This window comes from Saccostrea echinata, unplaced genomic scaffold (genome assembly GCF_033153115.1).
Source record: "Saccostrea echinata isolate AGI-Se365-2 ecotype Australia unplaced genomic scaffold, CSIRO_AGI_Sech_v1 ptg000054l, whole genome shotgun sequence".
Lineage (NCBI taxonomy): Eukaryota > Metazoa > Mollusca > Bivalvia > Ostreida > Ostreidae > Saccostrea > Saccostrea echinata.
Window position 1 is genome coordinate 64980642 of NW_026889803.1, and position 21766 is coordinate 65002407.

General features: G+C 33.0%; 2 protein-coding genes across 2 annotated transcripts; both read right to left on the reverse strand.

Moving 5' to 3' along the window:
• Window positions 1–1260: 1260 nt before the first annotated feature.
• Window positions 1261–13422, reverse strand: LOC133172504 (synaptic vesicle 2-related protein-like). The gene is made up of 17 exons (XM_061307396.1): window positions 13221–13422; window positions 11154–11391; window positions 8901–8986; window positions 8649–8747; window positions 8067–8138; window positions 6969–7093; window positions 6172–6235; window positions 5799–5924; window positions 5577–5708; window positions 4554–4630; window positions 4355–4431; window positions 4059–4160; window positions 3738–3849; window positions 3461–3542; window positions 3211–3300; window positions 2931–3044; window positions 1261–2696 (listed from the first exon to the last, which is right to left on the reverse strand). The coding sequence occupies exons 2-17, from the start codon at window positions 11347–11349 to the stop codon at window positions 2664–2666; spliced, it is 1587 nt and encodes a 528-aa protein (XP_061163380.1). The 5' UTR covers window positions 11350–11391; window positions 13221–13422; the 3' UTR covers window positions 1261–2663.
• A 1511-nt stretch (window positions 13423–14933) lies between these two features.
• Window positions 14934–21706, reverse strand: LOC133206401 (leukocyte receptor cluster member 1 homolog). Its single transcript, XM_061342364.1, has 7 exons — window positions 21607–21706; window positions 19173–19272; window positions 18727–18921; window positions 18308–18428; window positions 17290–17362; window positions 16962–17058; window positions 14934–15843 (listed from the first exon to the last, which is right to left on the reverse strand). Exons 1-7 carry the CDS (start codon window positions 21627–21629, stop codon window positions 15559–15561), a joined length of 894 nt encoding a protein of 297 aa, XP_061198348.1. The 5' UTR covers window positions 21630–21706; the 3' UTR covers window positions 14934–15558.
• Window positions 21707–21766: the final 60 nt, after the last annotated feature.

Here is a 21766-nt window from a genome sequence, read left to right on the forward strand (position 1 = left end):
AAACGTTCAGAGGCCTTAAGATAGGTTTTTAATTTATTTCAGGCAGAGTGTGGGCTTAGAGCAGTCTTGATCTTTGGGGATGACAGAGACCAGCAATCTATGCATCTGTTACCAAAGCTAGTAGTTTTTTTTAAAATTACAACGAGAGGGATTAGTTCATTGGATTAATGACATGCAATGTCGAGATTAACATTACCTTGCTAAATATACATTTCATTATAAGCCTTATATTTTACTTACATTTTCATGAAATATAACCAGAACTTGCTCTTTTACCAGGTTATTTGAAATAGTTTTACATACTTTACAATTAAAATATCAGTTCAATTCACTTTTTCTTTGTTTGATCACTGAAGGTCACCTGGTGCCTCACAAATTCATTAATTTTTTTTTTTATCTTTACAAAAATTATCAGTGGCACAATGAAAACAGAGAAGCAGCAGGTTGTTTTCACAATCTTGTAGGACCCTGAATTTGTAATTTATACTACTGAATACATTTGTACAGTCCAGTTTAATGTACATTTAACTCATTCTGTGTCTTTTTAAAATAAAGAACCAGAACAAAATTAAAATATAATCTGTTCATGTTTTACTCTGTAGTTAACATTTCAATTAATTACAACATTTAATTATATTTAATTACCGTATTATCCTGATATTGCACTTTGTGACAATTATGGCATCATATATATAGCAGGTTTACTCAGTCTCAAATGAAACAGAACACTGTTACAGCTATCGGTTCAAAATAAGCATCAAAGAACAATTCACATTACTATGTTGGATTTGGAAGCATGCTTACAAAGCAAAAATTTTACACTTGTTTCCTCTACTTTAAGCGTTCGATTGTAAGTTGTAAATTGTATTCAGGTTGTTATACAGTAAAAGCAGATTTTAGCATGAAAATCAAAATTGCTAAACCTTATACTCTTTGTATAGCCTTGTAAGACACATGTACTTTGTAACAGATCTGTGTCTTAATTTATTCTTCAAACAAACTACAGAGAAAAGTGTTCCCCAATACTTTTTAAAATCTAAACTTTAAAAAAAAAATGTAAAAAAAAAAATGATAATGCATGATATTCAAAATTAGATCATCAATATAAATAACGAGAACAAATTTCTATATACATGTACATTAATAGTAAAATAATGTGAGATTCAACTGAGTTTTATTAAACTATAACCAGTGTAAAATAACAAAAAATAAATAATAAATATGAAAAGAAATAGTTTATACACAACCTGATTTTGGCATATGTATCAGGGAATTTAATAATTTGTAAATACTTTTAAAATAATTTATTGTTTATTGTAAAACAAATACATAATGTCCTTACACTGTAAAATTAACTATCTTTCATATTGGTATTGGATGCTGAGAAGTATCTTACAAATTTCACTTAATATAATGTTTATAAGTGAAAGTTTGAGCAATGATAAAAAAATATTACTCCAAAATTCAAGCAATACAATTTTTGTTCATATCATTCTTTACTTGGTTAATACATTAGGACCTAATCATACATTCAATAACCTCTATAAACATATATATATATATCAGTTCCTGTTCTGCTGTATACTGTATACAGGGAAATTTTCACCTGTTTCATTTTTGCCCCTTTCACCCTCAATGCAAATGGGCCAATTCAAAAACATATTTACACAACTTGTCTGGGTGAATTAAAAATTGGGCTAAATTGTTTGCAAGTGTGGTAGTGCAAAATTAACCTTGTGAATAGTACTCAGAAACAGAACCAATATGTACATGTGTATATTTAGATTTATCATAGAAAAAACCCAAAATTATTGAAAAAGCAAGGAAAATGTTCCCTTATGAATGGAATGCTTTCTCCACCTAAAGAGGTTTATTTTCTGGAATGTTTCAAATAAATTAAACTGAAATACATTTGGAATGAAAAAAGTATTGACAAAGAGCTCCTCCTGTATTCTTCAGTAAGAAATCAAGAGTAGAAAAATAAAATCACTCTAATTATAAACTCTCAGGATAAATGTGAATGATGGGGTGATAAGTAGGTAATGTTTGCTTTATTAATCTATCACAGTGAATAGTAAATATTCTAAACAAAATGAAAATGAATTAAAAATGATGAAAACTTATACTTAAGACAGGAAACAGAAAATATTCCCTGAGGAAAAAAAATATACAGGTTCAGTTGGAAATTTTCCTATGGCTGTGAAAATCATGCACAAATATTGGCCTGTTGTCAAATTGTCAATGTATGTATATATATAGAGGGAGAGAGAGAGAGAAAGAGAAAAAAGAGGGTGGGAGTCCCATGCACTAAGAATTTAGCTGGTATTACATTAAAAAGGTAAAGGAAATTTGTTCACTTCTGTTGAATTATGAAAGTAGATAACATGTAAAGAAAGCAGACAATATATTAATAAACAGCAAATATCTAATCTTCCAGGCAGTGAGACCAATCTTTGGGACATATGGATAGATAAACTTTGACAGAATCCTATGATGCACTTGGACATGGTATCTCAATATAGAAGCAATAACAATAAAACATGTAACACAGATTGAACACTACTCACACTACTCTATCACAGATTGACCGCCTTGTCATACACTTGTTACATACACATACAATGACATAATGGTTATGCTGAACATCTTACATACATCACATCCTAGTGTTGAACTGTTATTTCTGAACTGGTATCCTATTAAAGTATAATGCACAATATATGTATTAGCATACTTTTTATGTAAATTAGGCTTTAAAGTAAGATATGCAGTCATTCTAAAACTTTCAACTTAATGTTATATTATATTATGTTGTTAATAATAAATTATCTGTAGACTTGGCCAATGTGTCACAACAATTTTGTATGGTAATTGTGTACCATAAGGCATCTTGTAGAGACATAATAGGGAATACAAAAGACAAATCTTACTTTCATTTCTTTTCCCTTGGTTTCAATAGGAAGTAAAATGGCTGCTCCAGTAGCGATAAGGGAGATAACTCCATATGTTGATATTGCAAGGTAGGAAGATTCTTTTAATAAAACCTGAAACATGAGAACAAATTATTCTACAATCATAAAGATATCTACTACCTCATATGATCAAATCTTCATGATGTTTTTATGGTATCCTATACCTTTCCAATGTCATTTAATAGATTTTTCCTTTATGGTTAAATATGGTGTCGAAATATAAAAGCAGTAATAATACCTGGGCCACAAATGGGGTTACAATAGCCCCTATTCTGGCCATCATACTACAGGATCCTAACCCTATGGCTCTCATAGATGTTGGATACACCTAACAAGGAATAAATCACGTATCAGTCAGAGAGAATATATATTTCTCTACTTAGTACAGATTACGTCATTCACAATTTGAAACCAATTCTGTTATTATTGATATGTCTTGTGACATGAGTGTATACAGAATCTATAAAGATCATCCAGACACTATATACCTCTGGTGTGTAAACATATGCTGCCTGGAAAGCTCCAGATATGAAAGCCCGAGCAACAAAGAGGAAAAATGTCAACACAGGTCTGAAAAATCCAAAAATATTCATTTTTTAATCTATACAAAGATGTTGACTAATCACACACACACACACACACACACACACAAAACTTAAGTAGACTAACTCATCTTTGAAAGTTTATTATTAAAAACAAAGTATCTATGAAAATAGCCTATTCAAGTTTAAAAATAATGACACTAAAAGCCATTCAAGCCTTTACCTTGAGGTACAGATGTTTGCTAACAAGACAAATACACTGAAGACAAAGAACTCAAATCCCATAGTGAACTTCCTCCCAATCCGTTCAATGATGAAAACAGTCACAAACAGTCCTAATCAAATAAGAACAAGTACCTCAGACATTTCACTGGCACAAAATATATATAGAATATTATTGAACAGGTTTAAAAAAAGAAAATAAATACAGAATGTCTTGACATAAAAGGAGTCAACATTATCCTTATCTTGCTTCTTACACTTATTTTCTAGTTCATCACACATATCAATTAATTTAATTTCAAAATTTTTGCTCCACTCATACCTGGGAATTCTGCAAAAGTTGTCCAGGTAAGATCTACATAATCAGCTGTTGTTAGACCTTTACATTGAACGAAACAAGGCTGTTCTATCTTCTCAGAGGAACCTAGTAAAAGCGTATCAGAGACAGTGATCACCTTACATATCAAGTTCAAATGTTGGCATCAAATATCATGTAGATGAATGTGTGAAATAAATCCCAGACAAATATATAAGCATCTCTATTTCATTTTTTTTTAATATACAAAGAAATCAATTTTTTAACAGAATCCATCAACTAGAAAATAAGTAAGGACTTACCATGACATCCATCAGATATTTCAAACAATTCTGTGGTCATTAAAACTATTCCATAGTATGAAAACGCTGACACCAGCCTGTAAGATATTTACAATACATTAGATGTCAATCACTTTTACTTAGCTCAATTACAAATTCAGACTTGTTACAAATGATCTACATTTTAATCATCAATAATTTATTTAAACACACTTCCTACCATATAACCCATAGGAAACAGGTTGTCTTCCTAAATTCTGGCATAAAGAGGTCCTTCATGCTTCCTCTATTTGAAGCCTGTAATGTAACAACAAAAATTAAATTTCTTTCCATACATACTGCACAATCAAAAATTCATTTTTTTAATTAGTACTAAATAAAAACACGATAAATATACACTGTACAATTGTACATGGTGTTGTAAACCTCAATATCAGAGGAATTGCAAAAAAAAAAATTGAACTTCAGCTTATTGACTTTATAACTCAACTAAAACAGAAGGAAAACTTACTATTGTGCATAACTAACAAGGTCATGTTAATAAAAAAAAAAGTGCAAAAAAAATATTCAAGTATATTCAAAATTTGGAACATTATACATTTATTGACTGGGTTCGAGGGCAACATGCATTTTGTCGGACTGAAGAACCAAACTGTTTGCCTGAGGCCGATAGGCTGAAGGCAAACAGTTGGTTTGAGGGGTCGACAAAACACATTTTGCCTGTAAACACAGTCAATAAATGTTTTGTTATACCTTTTATTTATTTATTATTGTTTTGTTATATCTTTTGCTGGCTTCCATACCAACGATTGCAAATATGATTTAACTGATCCCACCCACAGTGTGACATAAGCCGTCCAATACTGTATGTGTACTTAAAAAAGTGGGCTTCCTACTTTAGCGGCTTTGGTGCAGACAACGATGCGCTAATTCATGAATACCACTAAGAAATTATTCATAAATACAGTATAAGGCACGGACATGTATAGCGCTTATTCATGATTTCGCCAACAACTCCATTCCCAGTGGTTGTGCTAAATTTTGAATACGCGAATTTATGTACATGTACGGTATCTCATCCATAGGTCCAATATCTCACTCTGCAGTCAAACATCAATTTTTTTATGACCACTCAGTAAAACATTAGAAATGTTAGACTTTTTTTTAGAATAGATTTATATAGGAACTAATTTTTAAAGGTATAACAAAAATATTTACACCCTTCATAACCTGTTAACCTGACCTTGCTAGAGGGCTCCACTAGTCTTCCTGGGGGCATCAATTTGCCATTCTCTTGTGCAATTCTTTTGAGTGTAGCTATAGCCTTCTCTGTGTGTCCTCTTGTCATGTCATATCGTGCACTTTCTGGCAGCCACTAGTGAATAAACAACATGGTAACTATCATGTGATGGCAAATTATACATGTGTCTTTTTCAGGTCTATCTTTAAAATAGTTCTCACGTACATAACAGCAGATGGAGAACAGAAGAAGAGGAAGCGCTGACAAGCCCAGGAGCCATTGCCAGCCCAGTGTTGGCATGACAACCAGAGCCAACAAAACTTCAAAACAAGCACCAATTGCCCAGAAGATCTGCAGAGGAAGAAAACTATTAAATGTTGGTGAGGTATTATAACAATATTTACACACACATACGGTGCATGTATTCAACATTATATTCCTGTGTATCTTATTTCTACAGCTGAAATCTTAATATATCAGTATCACATTTATTTTTTTTTTTAATCATAAATGCACAATGAGCTATTAAAAATGATAGAGATATGTACTCTATACCCAATGAAGAAAAAATGTTACTTGTTAATCTATACTGCATTACCTCTACTAGAACAACACAAGTGGCTCTTGATGCTGATGGCAAGAATTCAGAATACAGTGTTACCCTAGTAGAAAGGAAAAGCTTGTGATCAATCCGCACATTCTACATAGTTAGTTCTTCCTCTCAGTAAATGAGAGGATACTGTTCATATTTAATTAGATTATCTGTATATGTGTTGAAAGACAAGAAATGTTATAATTAATAAAAGAAGAATGTACTTTCATACTTAACAGTGTCAGTTGGATAAATGTATACGGTTGATGAATAACGAAAACTCTAGAATACTACTGTCTAATTCTATAAATTTATCTACTTGTACTGTGACTAGATTACTAGTACATGTATTTATTTCTAGTTCACTTATATTATTACAAAAATATTCTTGAACCTCAACTTCTGGTACAAGGAGAACAGACTTGATTATATTACATGTATATCAGCTGATATTTGTATAAAAATATAAACATTGTGTTCCATTTGTAATGTCCCTTGGTCCCTCCAGCTGCTGTTCAACTATGTTATACGAAATTACATCTATGACTACAAGTTTGTAATTATTTAAGTGTTTTGTACTACATTCCCCTCAGAGGCCATTATTTTGGCAAATGGCAATAAATCATTTGTGTTGTATAGTATTGTATACTGTAAAGTAATTCATGTTAAATACATATTTTTATAATTGATTAAATTTTAATAACCTGCCAAAAACAAAATTTAAAAGGAATACATTGTACAACTGATAAATATTTAAAACTGATTTCTTTTATACACAAAACTGTAATATTAAATAAACTCACGACTGCGGTGCTCCACCTATACCAAATCCTACCAACCCTCTCAAAATCAGAATCCACAAAAAGTTAGGGGCAAATGCACTGAGTATTCCAAAGTAACATGTCATCACTGAACACAGTATCAACTCCTGCAAAATTAAACAAAACAAGAAGAGTTAAGAATAGTTGTACATGTACTGGCAAACTGAAATCATAGAGTACGGGATGGTTCTTACAGCATTGGATGTATACTATCACATACCCATATGATTGTGCAGCATCTTTACACACGTAAGAATACTTTAATATAATCTACTCTAGATTTGTACTACAGTGTATGTACATGATTTAAGAGTATCTGGGATACTCTTAATATTAAAACACAGCATATTTCAAGCAAGCATTCACAGATTTCCAAAACAGAAAAGTTTGGATTTATATTATTTTTCACAAATATGTTAAGAATGACCCAAATATGTTTTTTCTTTAGTCACTGATGCATTACAATTTAAGTAAGATGCAGCTTCAAAGCATACAAAACACTTATATACCATTAGGTTCAGTTTGTACCTCACTTGTGATAATCTAAAGACAGACAGCAGGTAGACACTGTCCATAACCACAATCAATCAAGCATAAAGTGTAGATCAGAGCCAGCATCTTATTAATGCCTCTTGCAAGCTTCTAACAAAACATCTATTGACACCACTTTTGATAAGCTAGGAACAAGCCTATGTCTTTGACCATCTGTAGCCATTGAAGCATGAAATGTAAGTGAAAAGCAGCATCCAGAGTATTCATCAGATTACCTGAGACAAGACTCTTATCCACTTAGCACTACAGAAAATGGGTAGGAATGATAACCTTATGAACCCCATGGCTTGGAAAAGATTTAACTTTACTAATGAATGGTTAACTTGAAACAGACTTAAGGCTGGATTTAACCACGCCTCTACAGATGTACTGTACAGACAGATGATAAGCAGTTTTTATGTTTCCGTTTTCATGTTTCCAGTACATGTACGTGTATATGTGTACACCAACCAAAATTTTAGTTGCAGGGAGTATATCGTCTTTAAACAGAACATTCAATTTTAAAGTGAACATCTAAGTTTGACTTACTGTTTTACGCCCGTATTTATCACTCATACTGCCCCACAAGCTAGAGCTGCACATCATACCAGCAAAAACAACCTATAACAGTACATGTATTAGAATATTAGACTCTCACAAATCACTCACTAGTCTTTTTTTATTTTTTGGTATACTAAAAATTACTGGTTTAATAGTTTGCACACATTTTAATGTCTTTAACTTTTACAATTGGGATCAGGCAAAAGTTCTACAATCTTACTATGCCCTTTCCCTACATGTGAATTATATCAAACATATATTACACCTATGGGTCACAGCTTCAAATGAAGAAATAGAGACAAAGTAATCATTTCCACGTTTACACTATTAACTGTAGATCACTATACTTTCCTGACACCTTATTTTTGCGAGAAAGCTGTTTGTTATTTATAAGCGAGACAAAATTTTCGCAAGTTGTGGATTCTGTTGTAAATAATCCTTAAAATTACAAATATACATGTACATGAGAATAAAATATTCACATGTAGACAGACTAGCATTATTATGTGAAAATATAGTTCTCTTGAATAAATAGCGATTTACAGTACTTGTTTTATAAGTCTATCTTACAGTGGTAATACTGGCTTGTTGCCATCCCTCTAGCTGCCATTCACAGTGAAGAGCTGGAGACAAAATAGCCAAGATCATCATCTCCATAGCATCAGCCATCTATAGTTAGAAATCAACATTAATCCTTCATGTCTTTTTAAATGCTGCTGAAAGACATTTATTCTTAGTGACAACATTTTAATTGCAATTGCCAAAATATCAAATTTTTTGATATCCTTTTGATAATAAGCTTTATAGCCAAGGTTGACTTACCCAGGCAAATCCTGTGAGAATAGACAGCTTTACTTGAAATTTCCCAAAACCTATAGTGTCTATAGCTTGCTGCAAGGTGTAGGTTTCTGATAAATATATAGAATAAAGAGACACAGTGTACATCATTAACGTAAAAAATGATGCATCCTCAAGAAGATTAAAACTATTACATGTATCAAAGATATATACACACTTTACATTAATTGTACAGGTGTTAATATATGTACAGTATGCACATTCAGTATATCTCTTTTATTACTTTTTCAACAGTAAAATACTGTAATTTATATCTTGAATAAAAGTGAATTTCTGTCACTGTATGAAACCATATCAATGTAATATTCTGTCACAGTGTGACAGAATATCAGAAGTGCAGTAAAACTCTCTTTTCATTCCCTTTATGAAGAATGTTGTAAAAAATACTCTCTGGCCTGTTTTAAAATAGAGAGAGTAAATAAACCATTCTGACAAAGACTACAACTGCCAAAGTTTCTCCAAATATACTGTTGAAATCAATGTTTACTATGTTTTCAATCTCAATCGCTAAAGTATGACATCTCAAATACTCAACTTTGACATCACAGTCTATGACACTGTGTTACAAAAAGCAGAAGCAAAGGGAAAATCAAAGAAAATGTAGTAAACAGAAAAATCAATATTTTGTTGTTGGATATGGATTTTATTTCACTCATGAGACAGCTTTGCACTCCTGTCCTACTCATAAAATAAATTCTATATCCAACTACAAAACACTGACTATCTTCTGTATATATATGCATTTATCAAGAATATACAATTATGTACAATGTAGCACTCTCATTATTACATAAGATCATGTTTGTTCAATCATTTGGATCCACTGCCTTTTGTTTTTTTTGTTTCTAAATCTTTGTTGCCCTTCCAGGGGCCAAACTGGACTTATAAAACCTTGTTTTTGTATGTATATTATAAAATGTGCACTTTGAATTGTTTGGAATTTGAATTCATTCAAAACAATTTGCTCACTTGATCACTCAATGTTTAATGTAATTCACCATGAAATGAACGCAGTTTTGAACTAGATATCATTGAGATGTGGCCATCTCAAAGGGCCCCGCTTTCAGCAATGAACATGAAAATGTAAGGTAGCTGAAAAGGGTTTATTTTGAAGAGGAACATTTGTGTACTATTAAGGGATGTGTTGTTTGAGTCTAAAGGGCTTCTATGTTATCCTTGTTATAATAAAAAATGGCAAGAAAATTACGAGTGCTCAATACCTTCTATCAAAAAACAGCACAAAAATCATGAATGCTGCATATCCTCTATGAAAATTGTTGCTTATCTTCTATCAGAAATATGGAAAATCACAATTGTTCTGTACCCTAAGTCAATTGGTAAGGTTTGAGGCTGACTGGACTTGAGGGAAAGAAATTATGCACCAAACAAAGAATTTAAACAGAGAGGCTATTTTTGACCTTGACCCTTGACCTAAAAACTTTGTTCAAGGTCACTGCACATTCATTGACCAGTGGCACCCTGTGAGTGAAGTATGGTTCATATTGGACCAAGGGGAGAGAAGTTATGCTCCGGACAAGGATTTTTCAATTCTGCTATGACCTTGACCTTAGACCTAGAAACATGGTTCTAATTGGGCCAAGGAGAGAGAAAATATGCTCTGGACAAGAATTTAAGCAGAGAGGCTATTTTTGACCTTGATCCTTGATCTAAAAACTTTGTTCAAGGTCACTGCACATCCATTGACCAGTGGCACTCTGTGAGTGAAGTATGAGTCACATTGGACCAAGAGGAGAGAAGATATGCTCAGGACAAGGATTTTTCATATAATTCTGCTATGACCTTGACCTTAGACCTAGAAACATGGTTCAAGGTCACTGCACATCCTTTACCCAAAGACACTCTGTGGGTGAAGTATGAGCCAGATTGGGCCAAGGAGAGAGAAGATATGCTACGGACAAGAGATCTTGGACGGACAGACGGACGGAAGGACGGATGGATGGACAGACTGATCATTATAGGGCACCCGCAGAGCGGGGCCCTAATTATCAACTCCACATTATTTAGATTTTTTCTTATTCAAAAGATCTCCATGCCATTAATAAGATATATTTAATTGCATGTTGACAGTTTTTTTTAAATGCAAGGGCTGATGGCAGAAATTATCACAGGCACAAAATGCAGGACAAACAGATGACTATTCCATAAAATGATCTGCCTAACGTTTCTTAAGCCAATGACTGGGACCCATCTCCTTACCTTCATTCCCTGTGACTCCAGCAGATTCTTTTGGCCTCGTCTCTTCAGGGTTTTCACTCATCTCCATGGAATCCCCATTTTCTGAGTTTACAATGTTCTTCATTGCAGGATCTGTGATATCTAGGTCCACATTAGATTCATCCAAGTCCTCATAGTTATCCCCACCTCTTCTGAACTTTGCCAAGCGGTTAAACATCTTGAGAAAGCTTATATAGACTGCAGCTACTCCTGATATTAACTGTAAATAGTAATTTAATTAATCAAGTGTAATCTGGCACACCCTTAAAATGACATTTTCAATGTCTAATATTTCAAAAAAATATAATTATATATGCTGACTAGAAATACATTTTAAACATACTGCCTTTCCAGCAGACACCACTGATCAACAAAGCACACACACACATCCCCCCCCCCCCCAAAAAAAAATCTTCAAGGACATTAATGAAGCTTTTCCAATCCATTGCTTTGTCCATTATGCAATTTATCCCACGTTTCTAACTGTTATTCATGCCCTGACTAGCTGCAGAACTGTAGCTCTCTGTTGAGAATATTTGGAAAGACAAAACAGAGAGCTACAGATCCAAACATTGTAATTTATGGTGCCGCTTTTTTGTCACACACTTTGGGTTTTATTTCTTGTAATATATACAATCCTAGTTTAAAGATTAGCTTGCATATTGAGTGATGACTTTAGTCTGTCCCCTTGTTAGTGAAACAGAATTGGTTTTGTCATTTAGTTTTGCCAAAAACATTGGACATACGTAACTATGCTCTATCTAATTTCATAAACACTAGAAAAATCAGTAATTCTACGGTCATTTAAGTATGTCAGAACTGCCATGGTATGGGGACTGCAATGTGATAATACAAGCTGTATTATAGTGCTCAAGATACCTCTCTGGTGACAGAGTTGTTAAAACTTGGCTGTTTATTCCCCTATATTGTTACATGTATAAGAGCTGAACAAGGCAAACAGTTGTTGGGTATAGACAGTTAAGGTTACAATATCAGCCAAGTATGTAAGACCTAAATAAGGCAGCTAATTGTAATAAGTCAACAAAAACCTGAGTTAATAGGTTAATGAATCCTGAGTATAACGCCTCAGTGATCCAAGCCATATCACTATACACCAGCTAAGCCACGTTGCATGTTACACTAGAATATGCAGGACTAGTTGTAATCTGGGACCCGCGTATTGCAGAAAATATCAACAGGCTAGAGACAGTACAGAGGAGAAACGCCCAAATGGTGATGAATGACTATAGTACATGTACTACCAACAGTGTCTGTGATATGATCCGGCAACTCCACTGGCCCTTACTACAGGTGCGAAGAGCCCAGGCCAGGGCTATTATGATGTACAAAAATTGTGTATCAGTTGATTGACAATCCATATTTACTTCTGATACCAACCATCTCTCCAAGAAGGAACAACATCACCTTCCTTGGACTAATCTACAGTAAACTGGAAATTGTCCAGGATCTGGAACTTCTTACCATCAGAAGCTGCCAATGCAACATCTTTAGACAGTTTCAAGTGCCAGATCCAGTCCATCAGAATTCGCCTACAGAGAACCTGGATTTTAAACTTTTAAATGATCCTGTAAATATTTATTTTAATCACTAAAGATGTCCTTGTACCAGACGGTACGAAAATACACTTTAAGTGGCAAAGTACCATATGAAGAAGAAAGATGATGACCTTCAAAATAAGAACTTGTCCCTTGGTAGTGGTAGCAGAACAAGCATTTAGCAATGATAAATTTTAATTAAGAATTTAATAATTTAACAGATATTGCCAATTTATTTTGTAAAGAAAACCCATTTATTTAAAAACTGTCAGCATCAGGCACGCGAGGATGCATGTACAGATCTTAAAAGTTGTTTTGGAATTGGAAGATGAATTTCCAACTTGTTTACACAAAAAAGATCAATAAAGATCAAATCCTTTTATGGATAAAAGAAATTATCAAAATCACGTTTACTCGTATGTAACCCAGTTCATCAATTCATCAACATTTACATTTGAAAAAAGTCAAGTAAACTAAAACTAAAAGAACTTACATTTGTTTTCTGCTGCAGCAGCCAACTCTACTTCTCTAATTATCAACTGGAGGAAGCTGAAATGGTTGTCTCAGCTACCATCAGATACCATGACTTTAAAATCTAATTTAATAATCAATGCCTTTTCCTCTTATTCCGTGCATTCATTTCATCTAATTTGACAAATTGTCATCCCGAGATCGATATTCATTGTAGTAAACTAGTTATTTTTCTGCGTCAACACCGAGAACCAGTTTAATTTAGTAATGCGTTCATCTTTGATTCAATTAGGAACGACTGTAGCCCTTTTCACAAAAATTCTAAAGATTTTAACTTAAAAATCTTTTACGAAAAATTTTCAGTGCTTTTCACGAAGTATCAAATTTTAAAGACATAAAAGTGTTGATAGTTTATGCCCCCCCCCCCCCCCCACTGACTCCGTGAGTAACCATGCATGGAAACTATTTGTCACTTGTGTTCCGAAAGCGCTTCTTAGTCTAATATGAAATATTAAAATCAAAACGTTTTCTTTTTATTTATCCCTACTATACCCAAACTCCGTCACCATAAGTCGTAAGCAAATACATGCATCTTAAAACAAAGACAATTATAAAGGAGAAGGGTGAACAAGGCACGCAGAATGTCTTATAGCTTCAGATACACTGTATATAAAATTGTGAATTTAGTATTTAGAGTAAAGTTCTTATTATTATAATTTATAAAATTATGATAAAGTAAACTTTTATGAGGAAAATTTTCTCGGCATAAATTATTCTGTAGTTAAAAAAAATAATGTGGTATTTGTGGTGTTCGAACCCTTAGCAATAAAAATTCTGTGTGTCATTTTCCTTTGAGACTAACAAGCTAACCACTACGCTACAAAGCTCTTGATGAATTGTGGCATTTAAATCAGGTTTGTGATATGACCTTGACTAAATGGACCAAGTATTTCTCGGAAAGATGCGAATGTTGTGTCATAAAAGTGTATTTTTAAGGTATACATGTAGTGGGTCTTTCCTCCATATTTTTGTTGACCAAGAAAGGTATATTTTTTAGCAAACTCTGAGGATATACTTTGAAAAAAAATGGAGCAAAGACCCATTCATATCGAAAAATTGGGTTTTAGTATGAGAAAATGATCCTTTTTGCTTTCTCTTGTGTATCTATTTCAGAGGCAAATAATTTCAATTTTAGTGATATTTTTGCAAATTGTGGAGATTTTGCACAAAATATACTTTAATTTTAGATGAAATATCAAACTTAAGAAAATTTTGTTATAACTGAGATCTAATATTTCACCTTCATGTTTGTTGCACTATAAGGCATTGCGCTTTCCTTGTTCACCCATCTTCTTTATAATAGATCTTAAAATGGGAGGAATGTAGTCATGTAAACTTAATTCTGGGAATCTGAAGTCTGATCCATTTGTTTTCTATTTATATTGAAAACCTTCTAGACTCTCATCTCTTTTGTTATTTAAAATCCTTTGTTCTAAATCTTATATAAAAATATGTTTTCTTTCATTTGGGGCCTTTCTTTGTTGGTCTGAAAGAAAGGAGACTCTAGAAGGTGTTCAATATAAATAGAAAACAAATGGATCAGATTTCAGATTCCCAGAATTAAGTTTACATACTACAGTCACTATCAAATTCATACACAGTATAAATTATCAACTTGTAAAGGAACCAGATACAAGTGAACTTGAGTACAGTGTATTTGGAAAACTAGTACACATGTACACAAAATTCAAGGGATAAAAAGAGAGTCTAGATAATAAGTCCTCAAATTACCAACAATTTGTGTTTTAACACTGAATCCTTGGACATATTTTTTTAGTCCAGTAACATTTGAGTAACTTAAAGTTTGCCCAAGCAAAGAATGATTTTGCTTTTTAACAACAAATACACAGTTCATTAAAATTAATAAATTATACCTGTAATATCATTAGATAAACATGAGTTCCTTATAGATGTAAGGCACAAAATGAATTGCAACACAAAAGTTTACCTAAGCAATGAATGATTTTGCTTTTACCAACATATAAACAAAGTACATGAAAATTCAATAAACTAAAATTTCATTCTAAAGATAAACATGAGTTCCATATACATGTAGGTGCATGTCACACAAAATGACTTGCAATACAAACAATTAAATGAGTAACTCGTCCAAAAGCAAAAGAAGTCTGTGTTCCTTGAAAAACTCAGTGAAGGATCAAAATTAAGCCCCCCCTTTTTTTTTTTACATCTTTTCCATTGTGCTTCACTATAACAGTCTCTTAACACCTAGACATTTCCCCTCTAACATTTTCTTCAACGTTGCTGTACAAATTCATGGTCAGAGTAAGATTTAGAAAATTTCAGTCTCTCTGTTTTCTCCTTGGCTGTCGTACAAAGTCAGGGTTGTACTGTGAGTTATATTTCTGCTGTCTCTCTGGAACCTCCGTCTCTACTTTTTCCCCACGGTGTTTCGCCAGTAACTGAGCTGTTCTCTGTCTCTCCTCCATTTCTCTCTTTAACCTTTCTGCCCTCAGCTGTTCCATGGATACTGAGGATTTCTTTTTAGGGGTTGATGTGTTGGATTTGTGTTTACTCTCTGATTTGTCCTTGTCGTGTTTGTGTTTTTTCTTCTTGTGCTTTTTATGCTGCAGAACAGATACAGTAAAACACAGTTACAGCACACATGCTAATAATGAATTGAAGATTTTTTAAAAGATTTTTCCTACATGTAAATATATGTCCTAGTAAAGGAAAACTTCAGCTCCTTTTGTGGCCCAACCTGCATGTTTAAATCTTAGTTAAAGGTGCTTAGACGCAGATTTGAAGTTAATATTTTCTGTATAATATCACGACTTACATATTGCAATAGCATTTCACACGCAAAATATAATTAAAAACTTATTTTATCTGGAAATTATTGGAACTACGAATTCCTGGACGCGTTTGATTAACACATCCTTGCACTTTCACAAATTTTATCTTTATCCTTAATATTTAAAAAAGAAGCGATTTTGTTGTGTATTAATGAAAAACATTACATCTATAATCCAGAAAATTCAGCGTAGAAACGTGTGAAAGCAAACCCCCTCACTAATATCGTCAGTCCGTACTCAGTGTTGTATACAGAGTTTAACAAATTGAATACACCCGTGAAACGTAAACTGTTTTTGTAAACAGGGCATGAGCTCTGTTATTGTTAATGTTTACGATTCACCGAGTGTGTTCAATTGTTAAAGTCTGCACACACCACTGAGCACGGACTGACAATACTGTGAGTGGGTTTTGCTTTCGAACATTTCTACTCTGAATTTTCTGGATTATAGTTTTGATATATTTCATTAATACACAAAAAATTGCCACTTTTCTTAAGTATTAAGAATGAAATTAAAATTTGTTAAAGTGCAAGGACGTGTCAATCAAACGCGTCCAGAAATTTGAAGTTTCAATAACTTCAAGATGAAATAAGATTTTTATTATATTTTAGTATGAAATGCTATAGCAACATATAAGTCATGAAATTATACAGAAAATTTGAGAAAATATTATCTTCAAATCTGGGTCCAAGCACCTTTAATTCTAAATGGTTTACATCTCCATTTTTTTTTCTAAGTAGAACAGCTACCTACAGCATTTATAGGAATTATCATTTGCTCCAATCAACTGATAACTCCACAGATTCCCAAAAATAACACAGTTAATATTCCTTAATTAATTACATAAAAATAACCTAATGCTTAAATGTAGCAAAATATATTTGTATAACCTTTTCCTTCCCATCCCTGCCTTTCTTCTTATCGAGGTAGCTGTTCATCTGATGGATAGGATCCAGGTGATCCTGAAGCTTCCTGTTTTTCTCTCTCCTGAAATGTATCAAACTACTTTCACTTTTACATTTAAATAATCCTTACTTTTACTTTTACATTTAAATAATCCTTACTTTGTTTTTCCTTCCACAAAAGCAGACTTTGGTTTTGTCACTTTTTTATATATGTCAACATAAGTTCATATTTGATCTGATCAGTTTACAGAAAAAAAATAAATGTTATAATTAACAAACAAACAAAAAAATAATTCAGACAAAATGTGTTGACCTTTTCTGTTTCTCATAATCATCATCTTCTTCTTCCTCATGACATTTTCTCTTTCTTTGATTATACCAAGAAGCTGAATAAAAAACAAATCACTAAGTTAAATCAGTGTTTGAAATTTTAAGTAGAATAGTAAATAGTAAAAAACTTTTATTCAACTATTTATATGTATACATGTATGTCCCAACCCTGGGCTATATTTGTTTTGAAGAATCAATAAATATGAGGATACTGTCAAATGACAGGTAAACATGACAAAATTTTAGGTTAAGAGCTCCTAGCTGATGTATGTGAGTTAAAATTTATGTAAATAGAACCTTTTGTATTAGTATTCAAGAAATAAATAAACAAAAAATCAGCAACTTTCAGGTCAAAATCATGAGTGAGGTGAGATTTCACAGAATCTTAAACAGAAGAAATACTCTACCTACAAGAATTATTTAAGCTATTTTTTCTTGGTAAATAAAAAAAAAACTTTAAAAGGATGAATGCACAGTCTAGGTGAGAGGGACCACCTTGGTCTTTTTATTTTTTTTGAAAATGACGAGGGGGGGGGGGGGCATTACATATTCCACTAAAAATACATGCTGTATTTCTTTAAACATTAAACTGATGAACGGAAAGAAAGAAAATGTAAATTCAAGGTCACAATGAACTTGATGAACACCGAGTTCTGGTGAGACTCAAATTCCCTCCCAATCATGTTTTTGGAAAAGAAGTTGAAGATATTCAAAAGAACTGGGCTGAATGCAACATTATAGAGTAGATCAAGATCACTGATTCTGGCAGTTGGATTAAATTCACAAGGTTATAACTGTAAAGTATTAAGGAATTCCTCAACCGAGTACACATATTATGGTAGCTATGAGGTCAATGTCAAAATAAAGGTCAAGGTCAAAATTTAGCCATAGCTATATTCCTTCATTCACTACATGAAGCTTATTGAAAATAAGAGGAGAAACTTGAAATGAAGCTGAACGCATAAAAAAGACAGTAAAGTATATACCAGAGTAACAAATACCTGAAGTTTCATTTGAACTTTGACCTAGATATGTCAGAATGCCAACTTTCTTCTCCCAATCCTCCTGCTCTGCTTTCTTTTCTGCTTCATGTTCTGCATTTTTTCTGTCGGACACAACCATCTACAAAAGGTAAAATAATATCTATCAATATCCTAACCAAGGGCACTGTTTTTCTACCATCATCCAAACCCATTGTTGATTACACTGTCTCATTCCTTTCTTCATTGCCTGGTCATGGAGAAAAGTATGGAGGAAAATCAACCATGGGTTAAAGATGATGGTCTTCTGTAAGAATAAGCAAATTGCAGAGTATTTGATCTGAAGTAGCATGGACCTGTCTATAATTAATAACATCCAATGACTTTTATCTGCAATAAGTAATACATTAAAAATGATTTGATCTTAACAAAATTTTTACCCCATCTGTTTCTTTGAAAAAGTTAATGTGTCTTCCAGAGTAGATGTCATCTGAAAGGGCACCTGTTCCAAATGTTGATACAGCAGACTCACTGCTAACCACTGACTTCCCATCATTCACCTGTTCCCCTTTACCAGATTCCTCTAAATGTTTTCTGGATTTTTGTCTTAGAAACTCTGTTCTAGCTTCCTGTTCCTGCAGAAATAAATCTGTTCAGCTTATACAATAGCTATCTCCCAGAATAATTGCATATACATGTAACAACACTAGTCACTAAAACATATAACTGATATGTTAAACTTCTAAAAATTAAGATAAATACCGGTAATTACTAATACTATTTACATCAATATCTTATGATAATGGATCTGATGTAAAACTGTTTTTTAATACTTGTGCAATAATAATTTTTTATAAGTTGCTAAGATTTATTTCATGGTCCTTACAGCGAGTGCTATTTTGCGTTGTCTTTCCTTCTCTTCAAGAGCAGCTTTCTCTTCATCTCGTCTGACTCGTGCAATGTTATCCTTATTGCGAACATGCCAGCTGTAAACATGGAAAAAAATATTCAAATATGTGTAGCATACTGCGTGACAAATGATAATATTGTGCTTGAAATCATCAAGACAACACACAAAGTAATATGTCACCATTAGACAATAAACTACCGGTACTTATTGCTATTAAATACATTAAATATAAAATATATAAATACATGCACTTCAAAAGGAAAACCTGACTATAGATGAATTTTGGAAATATAGTCAAACCTCATTATCTCAAACTCAATAAGACCGAAAAAAACTTTGATATATCTGAGGATTCGAGATACCGAGGGTAAAATACTTAGAGAATAAGTGGTTGGGACTTCCAAATCACTTTGACATATCCATGGTATTCCAGATATCAGTGATTGAGATACCAAAGTTCAATTGTAGTATCAAAGGAAAAATTCTCATCAATCTTATCCCTGTGAATGTGTTTGGAACCTTTTATTTTTTACAGCATTTAGCTGATTATAATGTCTGAAGAGTCCTCAGTAACTTGGGTGAGACTACAACGAGCCTAACTGTCAATGGATCAAATAAAATTATACATGAATTCTGTTTACGGCCAAATTTCCTTGTCCAATTTTTTAATGAATCATGAAATAACAAGTCTTGAATTTAAAATTAAAATAACATTTGCCTGGGTGAATTAAGGCATCCATAACTATGTGTACATGAAATCACAAACCAAATCTTGATTATTACCAAAGGAGTTGGCAGTTTTATCAATAAAGCAAGGTAAACAAAAATAAGTGAGCTTCATGAGTGTACAAATATGATGCACATTGAAGTGGGAAATTTTTTTTTGTTGGAGATTATGGTCTTTCTTGTAATACATTGATTTTTTTCATAATGTCCACCCATTTCTTTATTTCTTCAGAAACAAGAAAGCAATATTCATCACAATGTTTTAAGAAAACCCAAACTCTGTGATTAGCAATCTAAGCTAAGTTTTGCTGAAATAGGGATTTCATTAAGTTGAAAAAGAGCGAGAAATAGTCCCTCCTTCTGTAAAACTCAGGTATTGCAACAAATATCTATTAATCATGTTTAATGAAATTATCAATCACAACACATATATAAATCAATCACGTTTACCCAATGCTTATGGAGACTGCCTATCTGAGTGGCTAATGTATTTATGAAATACGTTATTTGAATGACACATGCAGTGTTTCCATTTTATTTCAGATGCAAAGGGCTAGAGGTCAATAATAACAGGCTGGGGTTAAGATTTATTAATAATATCTCAGTGAATGTTGCAACAATTATATTTATATTTTTTATTTCTAACTGAAGCTGTCAATTAGGCCATGGAGGGTCCTTATGGAAAACACTGTGAGAAAATTTATGATATTCCAAGGCTCTCTCTCTCTCTCTCTCTCTCTCTCTCTCTCTCAAGACTGGCATTTCCCTGCCCTCCTGTTCAATAAATATGTCATCTTCTGTTGTTTCTTTTATAGGTTGATTTGTCTATAGTTATAAAAGACTGTCAAAGAAGATGAAGATGCACTAGCAAGAGCAATTCTGCACCAATATACATGTTGCTATTTATTTCATAAATTATTTAATTAATGATCGTTTGAGTTGAAACAAATAAGAGCATGAACCACTTTCTCCTTTCTGAAGAAATGGGCTTGTCATTAGGTAACAATGAAAGCTCAAAACATTCCATTTAGACCAAAAATTTTTCCACTTCAGTGTGCATCATTGCATGTAGTTCACTACACTTGCAAAGCTCACTGGTTGTTTTTTATCTTGCTTTATTGATAGAATTGCCTGCTCCTCTATAGAGAGAACATTCTATCGTTAAAATGATATTGTCCTATGGACTCGGTTTAAGAGGGCTTGTCCCGAGACACAGTTAGATTATTCTAACTAATTAGCTCCTCTTATAACCAGGTCCAGCACAGTCTCTTGATTTAGCTATGTAGCTTGAATTAGCTATATAGATTTATAGCTATTCGAAAAAGCTTGATAAAACTATTTTAAAACTGTTTTTCACAGATATTTTTCTTACAAAAATGGATATTTATAAACCAAGACTTAATTAACAAGGGCTCGTCAATACTGATTTGCCCTCTTTAAATTTGACCTCCCATATACTATAAAACATGTGTATTTTATAGTGTAGGGGTGGTCAAAAACAAATAAATCGTGACGAGCCCCTGTTCCAAGACCTACAGAGCTAAGCAGCTTCTAAGTACCACTACCAGTGGCAGTGCCAGTGACTGAAGCAAGTATATCTAAATCTCGTAGTCTAAGATTATTCAGATGTAGATCAGTAGATCAGTTATGCCATGTTCCTTAAACTAAAAACAGAATACATTACCTCTTGTGATGAAGAATATTCATTTTGCCTTTCCTACACCGTTAGGCGAGAGCCTACTTCAGTACTTTAAAGTCAACAGTGAACTTGACTTCTGACGTTCTGTACGGTCAACGGTGCACTGTCAGTAATGTGAAGGAATTCCGATCCCGATTAAAATCTA

Coding starts and splice junctions, on each gene's coding strand:
- LOC133172504 (XM_061307396.1), bottom strand. CDS start 11,349: ATGTTTAACCGCTTGGCAAAGTTCAGAAGAGGTGGGGATAACTATGAG. Junction 5,925..6,171: donor CTTGTGTTGTTCTAGTAGAG/GTAATGCAGTAT, acceptor CTTCCTCTGCAG/ATCTTCTGGGCAATTGGTGC. Junction 4,631..5,576: donor TAGTGGAGCCCTCTAGCAAG/GTCAGGTTAACA, acceptor GTTACATTACAG/GCTTCAAATAGAGGAAGCAT.
- LOC133206401 (XM_061342364.1), bottom strand. CDS start 21,629: ATGAATATTCTTCATCACAAGAG. Junction 19,273..21,606: donor AATATTCTTCATCACAAGAG/GTAATGTATTCT, acceptor CCATGTTTACAG/CTGGCATGTTCGCAATAAGG. Junction 17,363..18,307: donor AAGTTCAAATGAAACTTCAG/GTATTTGTTACT, acceptor TTTTTTATTCAG/CTTCTTGGTATAATCAAAGA.